Consider the following 13,523-nt stretch of genomic DNA (forward strand, 5'->3'; position numbering starts at 1 on the left):
GTTCTTCAAAAAATAATTTAAAGTAACATGAAAAGATAAAGAGAAAGAACACAAGATTAAGGTAAACATGTAAATAAATGAGACCCTTCAAGTGACGGCAGGTTAGCGACATGCTTGATCAGCTCCACTTAAGGGAAATGATGTTACAGTAACTGTACTTTGACAGAAGGTGGCGTCAGGCGGCTGCCTTCGGAGAGCTAATAGAAAGAGTCAGACAGAGAGATGGAAAGAAAGGAGAGAGGTGTAAATAGTATGATTTGGTTTTCCAATCCTCTCCAGTCCCTCACACAGACAGCCCTGCCCTCATTCCTTTTCTTCCCTACTTTTTTGTTGTTGTTTTTGCTGTGTTTCATTGTTCACCTCTCCAGATTTTAGTCAAACATTCTCCCGTGGTGTGACATAATTTCGCTGGCAGCCAGCCCTGCTTCACATGGCTCGGGAAAATTAGGTTTTTAGCTTTGTTGCTAGGAAATTAATCAGAGGAGAATTAAACATAGCACCTCCCTGCTGACAAGAAAATGCCACAATTCTGTGCCCCCTGTTAGCAAACTCTTTTGTGTTGGTGTTTTAAGCATGTAATATTTGGAGATGCTTTCACACATCCAACGCAGTAGGAACAACGATTTAAAACATGTGCTGCCTTTTTTCAGTGAGCGATAAACCCTTTTGACATGCCAGTGAAACTGAATGAACGCTGCATTACCTAAGGAAGGTTTCGCTTTTGTCCACTTAATGGAAGGGTTGCTCTTAGTGTTATTAATCACACCCGTCCTTCTTGTGCTGTGATAAATCTGAATGTCTGCTGTGAAAAACGTGCACTGTGTACTGAGTCTGTGTACCGTGTAAGACGTCACATTGTTATTCTCAGCTCCTTGTATAATCAAAACTTTATTGATTCCTGCAGGGAAAAAGTGTTGCTCAAGATTATGGAAGTTGTAAAATTATATTAGAAATACAATACTTTGAGGATACAAAAAGCACCAGGGGTACACAGTCCCTACGATATCTGCATGTTCAAATGGTGATCTGTGAAGGGTACCATTTCTTTTCCCTTTATTTCTTTTCCATGTAACGCTAAATGTGACGACACTGAAATCTGGGAACCCCTTTGTAGTTCTGTATTGGTAAATTTGAATTTCCTGAGTAAAAGTGAAAGACTGGCCTGTGTGTGTGTGTGGGTGTGTGTGTGCAGAAAGCTAACATGTTTGCAAGCTAAAGAACACAATCAGAAAGGACTTCCACTGGCGACCTCTCCAGGAGATACCCCACCTCTTGTCTCATGACTGCTGCGATACACCCCCACCTCCTGTGACTCCACCTTGGATAAGCGCAAGAAAATCGTAGAATGAATGGAATTGGATTCCCTAGCGCAGCGTTCCCAAACCTTTTCTGCGCCACAGACCAGTTTATTGTCAGACAATATTTTCACGGACCGGCATTTAAGGTGTCGCTGATAAATACAACAAACTAAAATGATACGACCAAGACAGAAACTGTGGTGTTTTGTAAATATAATAATAAACACGAATTCACTGTATAATTGTGTAACTTTATTAGCAGCGTCCTCCTGAAATGCGCCAACAACACTGAGAGTAACATCGTCCTCTCTGTCCCTTAATGCTCTCTGGTCGCTATGGTAATGCGTAAATATTTCTTTCAAAATAAGACACAACTACAACACAGGAAAAGGCCCTGGGAAACAGAATTAATTATAAAAACCCTGAAAACCATAAATGTCAAACTCAAGTCTCAACTCTTGCAGCCTGGTACCAAACGACTCACGAAGCGGTACCGGTCCATGGCCTGGAGGTTGGGGACCGCTGCCCTAGACAGCAGTGTGAAAGGTTTTGGGTAGCTGGTTAACATTAGCATGCAGCTGATTAGCTTAAAACAAAGTATTGACTACAGTAGGTTAACACTGCTTAGATAGCTGACATCGGTTAGCTCAAAGCACTGCTGAATGGTAGAGCACCCAAATGAGCATGGGCAGTTGTGAGCACAAAAGTTCACATTTCAGAAACTCACTAATTGACAACACTTTGCGTTGACACCATTGTTGAACAATGATTTGCCATCTCTAGTCTGGAGTTATGGAAGTCTGGACTTCCATAAAGACTCATAAAACAAATGAAAGGCAGAAAATTAAAATCATATATTTATCTGCTTGTAATATGTTGTTATTACTGTGAATTTGTGGTTGAAGTAATCCCTTCAGAATACAATAAAAATGGCATGTTTTTAATAACGTTTCAATTATGACTTGACCGCTAGCATGACCTCATTTAAATAATGCTTTCAATATAGCCATCTACTCTATGACTGCATTCAAACAACGTAATTAAAATTTAAACTGATTATGGTCAATGGAGCGAATTAGAGGACCTCTTAAAAGCACTTAGATGTCCGGTCAAAAGTTTACACTCATCATGGGAATACACTTCTTAGTATAATATTGGACTTAATTCTATGAACTGTTGTTTTTCTGAGGCTGACTGAGTAAACAGCATATATCTTTAAGATTAAAAATAAATGAATACTTTGAGGCTTTGTAAATTACTAAGCATATTGCAAGCTAATTAGTTCAAACACAAATAAAAGGACAGGTTATTAAGAGGTGTTGCCAGCTTTCTAAGGTCTAAAAAAGTCTCAAAGTGTCACAGTTAGCTGAGGTGACGTTCGGATGGTCAGAAACAACCAGGAAACCAGGTCCAACATCTTCAACCTGACGTTTGTAGTTGTTATCATGGACAAGAATGTGGCTTCTGGATCAAAGTTTTATGGTTTGTTGTGAGGAGTAAAGAGAAGACAGCCGAGCACAGTACATGTAACATACTGGGCTGTTTTGCCATGAGTGGCACATTTAACAGAGTGATTGGAAATTTTTTACACAAATTAACAATAAAAATATGACACTGAGTATTGAGAGCGTCATCCAGCAAGACAACAAAACCGTACCAGTTTCCAGTCCTGTTGGAGGCTCTCGTCGCTGTAAAGGATGTAGTCAATACGGCGTCCGTTGCCCTTCAGCGGGATTTTCCTTCCCTTCTGACTGCTGGCGGGACACTGGCTCTTACTGGGAGGAAACACCAGGTACTCCTTCCTTCCCTCTTCGTTCTCCATAAGTCTGAAAACAACACACAACATACTGAAGTTTAGATGCTGTGTTGTATCAAAATGCATATAGTTAATTGGAATTCTGTCAGGACCACTATAACCAAAAAGTTTATCATTTCAGTCTACAGTCATTTATATTTTGGGATATTGGCTCTGTTCTCCAACCTCTATAGACTTCTGTGTGCATACGTGGAAAGTGAAGAGGGTATTAACAAGACTCCAGAGCAGGCACTGAAGATAAATATGTCAGACACTGAATGATAACGAGCAGTTGGGGTGGAGATGATTTGCAGGGTATCAGCTGAGCAACGATCAAGTGTGGGTTTGCACTCCCATCATCTAAATTTGCTGAGATTAGGGCTTATCTTGACTTTGTGGCCTGCCTGGTGATGTCATGACGATGCTTCATTGAAAATTTCCGAAGAAATTATAGTAATTAGAACAAATTGCAAACATGAGCACTGGGTCAATGGTAATTTCAGAGCTTTAAATCTCAGATATGTTTTGGTACACATATATTATGGGTACACTCGTAAGATTTGGGAGCAGAATTTAGACCGCTGTGATTTATGATCGACATGCGAATATAAGGAGAGGTAATTTGATTTTTCAGGGGATGAGACTCACTTTTGTAAACTTTCCGGTGAACTGACATCTTCATCATAAAGGCCACTGGGATCCAGCAGAGTACCTGTTTAAAGACACATTACAATGCATTAAAGTGGAGACGTGCACAAGTAATTTCAGCCTGCATTTCTCTCCTTCCCTCCCCCTCGTTCTCCCTCAACCTTGTAGTATCAGTCGATGGCTCAGTCTTTTAGCTAGCATCATCACATATTTTTATAATGGACTACTTAGCACATCCATTCATTCACACTGATGTGTTTACATTAGCAAATAGGATGCAGAAAATGACTTCTCTTGTAACCGTTTTCAATTTGACTATGGGACAGCTGAGCAGTCTGTCCAGTCGTCCAGTTTAGCTGCAGAGTTTTTAAAGAATATAGCTTGTGTGGATGAAAATGCTGTGCAAGCATCCCTTGATGGAGGTGCCTAATAGAGAAAAAAGGTAATTCTCACAGCCAGTCATTTTCATGTTTGATTTTTAGACACACACACACACACACACACACACAAACACACAAACACACACACACACACACACACACACACACACACACACACACACACACACACACACACACACACACACTTACACTTAGATTTAGGGAAAAATAAAATACAAACTTCCACAAGATTAAAACATTTTAAAAGGCAAACATCTAATATCTCCACTGTTCTTGGTTTCCATGACAAAGTCCTTGACTACAGTTAACACACCAGCAGAGTGCTTCTGCTTGTGCTTATGGTCCAGGTCAGGTGTTAAATCCTATCAGACTAACCTGGTGAAAACTGTCAGTAAAAGAGTGCCCAGTGCATTGTAATAGAACACCTACATGTCCTGATTAAGCATCATTATGTGAGCAGGGAGTGAGAAAAGGTTCAGGTGGTTCATTTCCATGTTTACTTTAAACGAGAATGAAAAATGATTTATGCAAAAATATTTTTTTGGAAGGCAGTGCAGAGCTTGCACTTTCTACCCTGATACTGAAGGTATGAAGGTATGGAGTGATACAAGTTAGCATGACCCACAGGTACATACACTGATGGAGGTCAGGTTTAGAAGACAAAAAAGAGGAAAAATAGGATTACCTTTTACATGCTGGCTGAGCTTTTTTTCCTTCTCTGAATTCATGAAGCGTCTCTTTCATGAAATGTGTCAGCAGGAGATTATCAGTGTGCATGATGCTTTTATAAAGTGCACAATGCTCATATGACTCTGCAGGGTTTGCAGAGTCCAAGTTGGAGGGCAACAAAAGCTCTTAATGGAAGGTTAAAATGACACAATGAATTTAGATGTTTGTCTCAAATCATTAGACTAGAAAAAGTTGTCCATCTCTCAGCGTTTGGAGAGGTACTTAAATACTTTTTTCTACTCTGAGAACTCAAAGTGCTTTCTTACTACATTTTTCTATGACTAAGCAGGTTTAACCTAACAACCACACACTCATACTCTGATGGATGAGTTAAAGCACCAATCTTAAAATGACTAGACAGTCTGCTCTTGCTCCTGAGCTGCAGCCTTTGTTCATCTAATTTACCAATTTCAAATGTTATCAGATAATGGGAACCAGCTCAGAAGGTACCTGATAGGCAATTTGGTGGTTTGACCCCTGACTGCTACAGTGTGCGTGCCTAAATATCCTTGGACAAGATACTGAACCCCAAGTTGCTCTTCTAGATAGAAAAGATCCAGGTTTAGAAAAAAGTACTGGTATGACTGGGTGTGAATAAAGCTGAATAAAGTGCTTTGAGTGTTTAAGTAAAGAGGAAATGTGCTATCTAAGAACCAGTCCATTTACCATTCACTGAACAAAAGTTATCACTTCTCTATACATCATCAGCTGGCGCCAATTTCATGTTCATAAAATAATATCCTATTGTAGCTTTAGAAGAAGAATAGTCTCCTTTTATAATCATATCTTTGGTGGAGGGTACTGTGGTTTGTCCCAGTCTTAAACTTTTAATGACAATTTTGTATTTTAATACACAGGACCAAAAATGTACGAGCTACAGGAGTGTCCATTAATAGATTTTATATAAATTTATTTTTGTTCACTAAGTCATTAAAACCATTGGTGATGACCCTAACCCAAGAACAAAATATATTATAGTATATATAGTATATATACTAGTATAGTATATATATTAGTATATATATTATATATAGTTAGGGATGTGTACCGATTACAATGACTGAACAATTTTCAAAACTCTCTAATGGCATAAAATTCAGGTGAGGCTCATCGCTCATGATTTGTTAGTGGATTAATGTACTTCTGCTTGTGCTTCTCTTGTGCTTTTCTAGTCTTACTGACCTCTTAAAGGTTTATCTACCTGTGACCAATGAATTGACGTTCATCCTCCTGACAGGCGTGTCTCTGGGCACTGGGAGGACATTGGCGCAGCTGAAAATAAACAACCAGACTTCTTGCTATTTGGTAAATCTCTGTTTTTCATTGTTTGCCCTTTGTAGACTGAAACTTGTGAGCATGAATCGAATTATTTCAATTAACTTAAATAAAGATGAAAACAGCAAAACACCAGTATCTGATTAAAATCTGGCTTCATATACAACTGCACCAATGATTCATCTCCACTCTGTGTATTTCATTTGCAGTGACATACTGCAGAAACCATTTCTGCTCACGCTTTATTGATGTAGTTTACACTGCACAGTCCTCCCCCTCACTATGTCAAATAACATCTAGCTTCCAGTATAGCTATTCTAAAGGGTCAGAAACCCTCTCCGCCTTTATAATCCTCAGACTACAATCTACTGTCATAAACCAGTGGAATAAAACAGCAAGAGAGAGAGAAGCACTCAGAGATGCTTTTGAGAATGAGGATTCAAGGCCGTGGGCTGGATAATGCGTTTAAAATGCTCCGCATGACGAGCGCAGCACTCTGAAGTTATTCCAGTCAATTCATGAGTGTTGGGAGCCCTTATGAAGAGTAGGCGTCTGATGCGCGGACAGTGTTTTTCACAATTCTAAGAGCAGGTTTTAGATCAGTGAAAATAAAGATGGCGGGGTGTCCGGTGGGCATACTCCGCTACCCTGCTGCCGTTTTTAGCCAACCCATTCTCACTCGGTCAGAACCTGTAGGTGTCGCCCACTGGGTACGCTGTTAGCAGCTCGACAGAGTCGGTGGGAGTCCCTCAAAGTCAGAAATAACCACAGAGACTTCAAGAAAAAAAGTGCTGCTGATGTCATCAGTACCATGGGACACCATGGTAACCAAGGATGCTGAGCACGGCCACTGTGTGGAGTCGGGTTGTTCGCCCTGTACTGGTGCAGAATTTGTCCAGGAGCTCCAACTCCCCATAAGAAATGCCAAAGCTAATGCAACCAAACCTGGCCAAGTCAAACAAAACTTCCACATCTTTTGTTCATCAACTTAACTTTGCTCAAGGAAAGACATGAAGGAGAAGTCAGAAAGAGAGGACTGTGGTACTATATATGTATATCTGACAACACTTACACAACGAGGCTGTTGATGTGGATCCTCGAGATAGACAAGAAAACACATCGTATGTACTAAGGCTACTCCGGGCTGTATAAACATAGACTAAAAAAATAATTTCACTGCCAAGGCTGGAGTTAAAAACGGAAGGGTGCAGCCAGTCTCAACAGTAAAATGAAACATAATCTTGCTAACCCTTCTGTCAACTCACATTTTCTTTTCCTGCTACAGAGATGATCCGCTTTAACTCTTGCTTTTATTATCATCATTCAAGTCAAATAAATTCATGAGACTATACTATACAGTGGTTTGGCAATACAGTCAACATCAAAATGAGCACATAGCCAATGCAAACAGAGTTAGACTACAGCCTTCGCTTCACTTTGGTTACTTTAATACAGCTCACAGCAGATTTTAACAAAGCAGCATGAGATTGTTTGCCTGAGGCATTAAAAAGTCGCTGAAAGTTCAAAACAAATCAGTGTATTAGTGAGTTGTGACATTAGAGGCAAGCAGAACTGATAACTGAACAACTCTAAATCTTAAGACTGTCACTGCGTAGTAAGATAAAGGTTAAGGAAACAAGGAAAGGAGAAGTCTGCCTTTCTACTGGGTGTTTGACATAATGAAAGTCTGCATTTAAGCTAACCGTATGGCAACACCAATGGTAAGGTCAAAAACATGAGTTAAATGAATCTGCTTTTGTCTTCTGTGTTAGGCTCACCCCCACCTGGTGACCCAGATAGACTTAGATTTCATGGTATTTTTGCCCATTTGGCGCAACCAAATGGAAATGCTTCTAAATACTACAGGGCCAAATTCCATGCATGTGGCTAAAACACCAACAAACCTTAACCCTAACCTTAAATTAGTTTCCAGACACCTGTCAAATGTAGGATTTTGTTACTCCTCCTCTTGGAAATCAACACTAAATGGCACCCCTGAAAGGGAAAAACACACTAATGTGTTAAAATATAAAAGGAAGGAGTTCCTGAGCATGAGCACGTGTTGGGTTGGGAGTGAGAATGTGTTGCTTCAGCTCGCTTGGGAAAGTACAGATATGCACCAGCTTCCCTGTTTTGAGTGGTTAACATGACCTCAGTTTTCTGGTCTCATAAATCCTGAAAACACCAACAAGCTGTGAAGGGAACAAAATAAATATTCTTTCACACCAGCTCTGGCCACAGCTCCAAAAATACATTGAAGACCACAGTGAGTGTACTTGCTGGCTTTGGCGGTTGTTTAATCTGCCCTCTAACATGAACTAAAACGCATCATGAAAAGAGACGTGACATTTATGAGTGGGGGAGATTTTTCTTTTTTTGCTGAAACTTCAGTCATGTGAACATATTGCCATGGCTTTTTATGCCAAGTTGGTCTCATGCTTTTCCTTCTTTTCCACAAGATTTAAAAGAAGTATGAAATCCTGCCGTTTGCCATCAGAAGAGTCAGGAAATTACTGCACACTCTGTCAGTACAACATCTGACAATATCTGGCAGCTTCAGCTTTCTAGCTGTGATTTTTGGCTCACTATTGTATCCATTCAGGTCTAATCTTCTTTGGATAAGCTTTATGAAATGGGATAATCTTCCTTCCCTTTCTTTCACTGATTCATTGATCAGTTTTTTCTTTCCCCTCCAACCCCCCTATGTCTAATAACAGCAAAACAGGCAGTGCCAATCTGTTTCCCCGGCTTGCAATGGAAAATATGCCTGTCCAAATAAATAAGCCCTTCTCTAAACAAGCCCTTTCACTCGGTCCTGCCCACACTGTCCCTGAAATACCGCTGGCCTAAAAAAACGCTCCATATCCAGACCAAAACCCTCCAGTCTTCTGCGTCACTAATGCCCATGTATCAGCCTGCTGTACTGGGTGCATTCTGACTTAGCCAGCCTGAGCCAGATTAATGCCTGCTGCACTCTGCAGGCACCGCATGGATCGTTGGTGCACGCAGCAACACCTGCATTTTACAGTCAGATTGTAACCGAAGCCGGTGGTGTACATATTACTACAGTGCGTATAACGCGACCCTAGAGGAAGATGTGCGTGGGCATGTGTTGGGTTGTGTGTTGTTACCCAGAGCCCATGGTTTGTCCTCCCCTGGCCCCAGGCGACATGGGTCCTTGTATTGAGTAAAAAGTGCGTGCTGCTGCTCCAGCTTGTCCTCTGGAAAAATACAAGTGTGCACACATACACAGTGGAAGGTTATACACACAGTCAGGAAAGTCAGTTTTACTCCAAACACGGCTGAAAAGTCACACATTACTGATTCTTCTTTAGGAGGTCATAGTTGCTAAGCTGCTAGCATGCTGTGCAGGGCAAAACACGAGTTAAGTATAATAAAATAAATCAGTTTCATTATTATTTATTCATTCATTTCTATATACTTAAGTCCCCTTTTAACCTCCACAGCTCTACACATTCTCTTTACAGACCTTTTCCCCTCCCTGAGCCTGCTTGTGTGGACTCTTTCTGTTAAAAAGGGAGTTCTTCCTCCCCACCGTTGCCAAGGACTTGACCTTTAGTGCTTTCTATTTCTGACACCAACTGCAGCTGGTTTAGTTGTCATGCTTGTGTTTGTGAGATAGCTCTTTTGTATGAATGTTTTTTATTATTGTGGTCTTGCATTTATCTCATTTAATGCAAAAATTAAATGTGGTGAATAGTTAGTCTTATATAGTTATTAATTAGCTACTAAAAATCAATTGTTCAAAGATATTCCATTCTTTTATTTTTCATACCTTTTCTCCCACTCTATCCTTCTTTTTAATCCACTGCGTTGCTTTTTATCACTAAGTCTGCTTTACAACACAAACACTTTTTCGCACTGGGATTTAAGGGATAAAGAGACAGCAATGCTTCTTTCTGTCTTTTATGTTGGTGCTGTTGATGGTGGTTATATAAATAACACCAGTGCAGAGCTCTGGTTAAAGCTGTGGGTATACAGGAGGCCTTCAGGTACAGTACTGAGCTGCTATTCAGTCTTACTTAGAAGCATTCAGAGCTTAATTCACATTTTATTTTTGCATGTACAATTGCAGTGTGAAGTACAAAGATCTGTGAGCTGAGCCATGACCTTTACTGACACACTGTCATAGAGGTTCACTGTTTCAAGGCTGTTTTGATTAATTATAACATGCATCGTGGTCACATTCAATGCCTCATTACGGAAAGCTTTCAAAGAAGAATTTAACAATATGACTAATAAGTACAATCAACTTAACTTATTAAAATGTTCATTGTCTATTTGACAGCAGGAGCCTATCGAGTTAGTACATTAGTAAGTTAAACAATGGTTTTCTTTTGGAATTAAAAATTGCAGCTTTGTTCTTTACACACTATTATTACAAAGCAAAGAACTAAAGCTGCAGTTTTGGGTAATTAGTCGAACCTCAGATTGTTTATAACTGAATCATAAGGTCAAATGCATTTTAAAACACAAAGTGCATGACTTTCAGAATTTTCCGAGTGCTAAATGGGAGACTCGATGTTAACAGCAAGTTAGAGAACACGTTGACATTTTGAGAAATGACCTATTTCAAGATCTACATCAGTGCATATCCAAAATTCAACCCCACTGTACAGCTTTTCTCCAGTTCAGCATGCAATCAAATTTTGAGGTGGGTGGAGAACATCCCAGCTACCCCTGTGTTGATCCTGGCACTATCAATTTAGACATACCTGAAGAGCAGTTGTCAAAGTTGAGGTCTCCCAGGATGACGTCGAAGGCCACCAGGTCTTCCAGCACCTTCTCTCCTTCCAGTGGTATGGATGATGACTGGCGAAACTCAGCCCCCCACTGAAGCAACCGGTCCAGCTGCTCACACCGTACTGATGCATCACCTGAGATAATGCAGTGAAATGAGTAGCAGATTATTACTGAAAATCAGTAAAATATACAGAAATGGGTGTAATCACAGCATAACCTCACAGATTAATTCAGCATTAGTACTGTGGGTTAGAACCTGAATGTGAAAATTTGCATCGTGTAGATTACAACGTAATATGACACCAAAGAATGAGCTACAAATTGGTAAGCTAATGAAGTTGTAAAAGGTTATCTTAAACCTATATGTTAATTTGGGGGCTGGCCCCTCTGGTGATTGCCTTCCACTATTTACATTGCTTCAGCCTGCCTGCAGTTCCTTCTGCCTCTGCAAGCTGCTCTGTAACCCACCGCCACCCCAGCTCTTCCATTTCATGTTGTTTCTGACTTGATCTGTGCTCTGTGAGAAGGTCTTGCTTTTGCCATCTGTCACCCACTGTCTAATACTGTAACTACAGAGCAATTATTACAATCCTGCTCAAAAAAAGCCAGCTTAACCCTTTAAGTAACTTCTGGTGCTGTTTTGCTTTGGCAGCATTTGTGTCTGCCCGCTGCTGCCAGTACATCTGATAAATTGGCGTTAGTTATGGATCGGAGGGAGGAGGTGAATAGAGGGAGGCGGTGGGTGAAAGCATGCGATAGAAATATCAGCTGAATAGTGGAGAGTGCGAGAAACAAAGAGGTGTCAAGATATTGGTGGGTGAGTAGGTGGCTTTGGCTTTGATTACTCTCAGCTCAAGTACATGTGAAATGCTATTTCTTTTCTTTTTGTGTGACTGCATCTCTTAGAGATGGATGGATCTGGGAGGGGGGACGTGGGGGAGCGTTTGCCTGTGTATGTGCATGAAAACTAAATGTTTCTTCAGATCAAAATAATATAATGATTTGTATGCTTTAATCAGAAAAAAAGGAACAATCAGGTAAACAGTCTCACTCTGAATACATACACAGAGAAATTAGCAGGAACTAGTGGATGTCCACTAGCAAACAATCATCAGGTTTAAGGCGATGCAACAAACAAATCCTTTGATGTGTAGACAAAGTTTAACCTTTTAAAATCCACCAGGCGACTCAAAAAGAGTAATGTTTGAGTTTGGCTAATGTTAAGAAATGTGCTTATTTAGCATGTGTCTAAAACCAAACCAAACTTATCCCTCTCATAACAAGATGGGTCAGTGCAGACCTGGTGCATATAGAGATGTTTCACGCAGGTGAGTAATGCAGCCGTTTATGCGGGATGCACCACCCTCCTTAGTTTACAGGCACTGTCAGAGCTTTAAAATGTGGTCTTTGTGAAGTTTACGAGCAGGAAGTAATGATGGTAAATACCAGCGGGGAATTTGGAACTTCAACTGAGCTGTACCTCAGGATAGTTCAGAGTAATTGAATCTCTGTTAATTTGCAAAGAGATTAGTTTTGTTCTGAGTTGGGAAACTAACAACACAACTATATTTGAGCCTCTCAAAGGGGTTTTATTTTAGGCAGGTGGTCCAGGTCTCTGTAGCCACCTCAGTTCCAGCTACTCCTTTCATACATTTTTATTGATTCTTTACAGAAATATGGTTGAAATAGATATTTTTGTTTAATGGTTAAAAATATAAATCTTAGGGGTAAATGAAAAAGAAATCATTATTATCAGTTTTACACAATCCATATGCTCTATGGTGCTGTGCACTGTGCAAAGATACATCCTTTGTCCAGTGCAATCAGTGTTTTACCAAAAATATTAATGCTGAGATCAAATTACTTTTATCGTTGAAATGGAAACACAGGACTAAAACAGGACAGAGATGTCCAAGTAAAAATTGAGTACATGTATATGCATCTCGACCGCTTGTGACACCGGCTGTGATGCAGCAATATTAGAGCAGACAACAAATCAGTGAATTGAGGTCTCAACAGCTTGGCTGCTGGCTGCAATTCTTCTTTCAACAACAGCCTAAATGAGGCTCTATAAAACATTAAATCTTATTTTTTCTGGGTGTGAGTGAAGTAGCAGCAGCAATAGAAAACTGGTGCGTTTTGTGGTCGTCACTTTAGTTCATAAAGTTCATAAAGTGATTATATATATATGTCCCTCACAGCAAGAAGGTTTGGGTTACTTAGTACTTTGGGTATTCTGGTTTCATCTCATAGTCCAAGCACATGCATGTTGAGGTAACTGTGTTTGTTCTCTCTGTAACAGATTGGTAACGTGTCCATTGGCTTTTGGACCTCCATCCTCACCACGCTGGCAAGTCAAAGAGGAACAAAAATTGAACTGAACTGCACTGAAATGGAACAAACCAAGAGATGAGGTAGCCACTGCATTACTGAGTTCAGTATGTACTGTATATCTATATGCTGACAGTCCCGCTGCATCATGAATTGAGCACTCAGCTGGGAAAGATTTCTCATATAGCTCTCAGAGAATCAGGTCTCTGCACTCCTCCCCTGTTTCTTCCTCTCTGTTCTCCCTGACTTACCCCACCAGCCCAGCCCCCTTAACCTCCAAAG

At 40.3% G+C, this 13,523-nt stretch overlaps 1 protein-coding gene across 2 annotated transcripts in view; it reads right to left on the reverse strand.

The window, feature by feature from the left end:
• smpd3 (sphingomyelin phosphodiesterase 3) overlaps positions 1-13,523 on the reverse strand; it is an 87,554-nt gene that overhangs the window by 7,596 nt on the left and 66,435 nt on the right. For both annotated transcript variants that reach the window (XM_084936366.1, XM_084936367.1), the window contains 4 exons: positions 10,883-11,044; positions 9,278-9,367; positions 3,742-3,805; positions 2,956-3,124 (listed from right to left, as the gene is read on the reverse strand). In XM_084936366.1, the coding sequence (XP_084792492.1) occupies positions 2,956-3,124; positions 3,742-3,805; positions 9,278-9,367; positions 10,883-11,044 (485 nt within the window). The remainder of the gene's footprint in view (positions 1-2,955; positions 3,125-3,741; positions 3,806-9,277; positions 9,368-10,882; positions 11,045-13,523) is intronic.

Source organism: Perissodus microlepis, chromosome 7, assembly GCF_051167445.1.
Source record: "Perissodus microlepis isolate ML-2025 ecotype Zambia chromosome 7, ASM5116744v1, whole genome shotgun sequence".
Lineage (NCBI taxonomy): Eukaryota > Metazoa > Chordata > Actinopteri > Cichliformes > Cichlidae > Perissodus > Perissodus microlepis.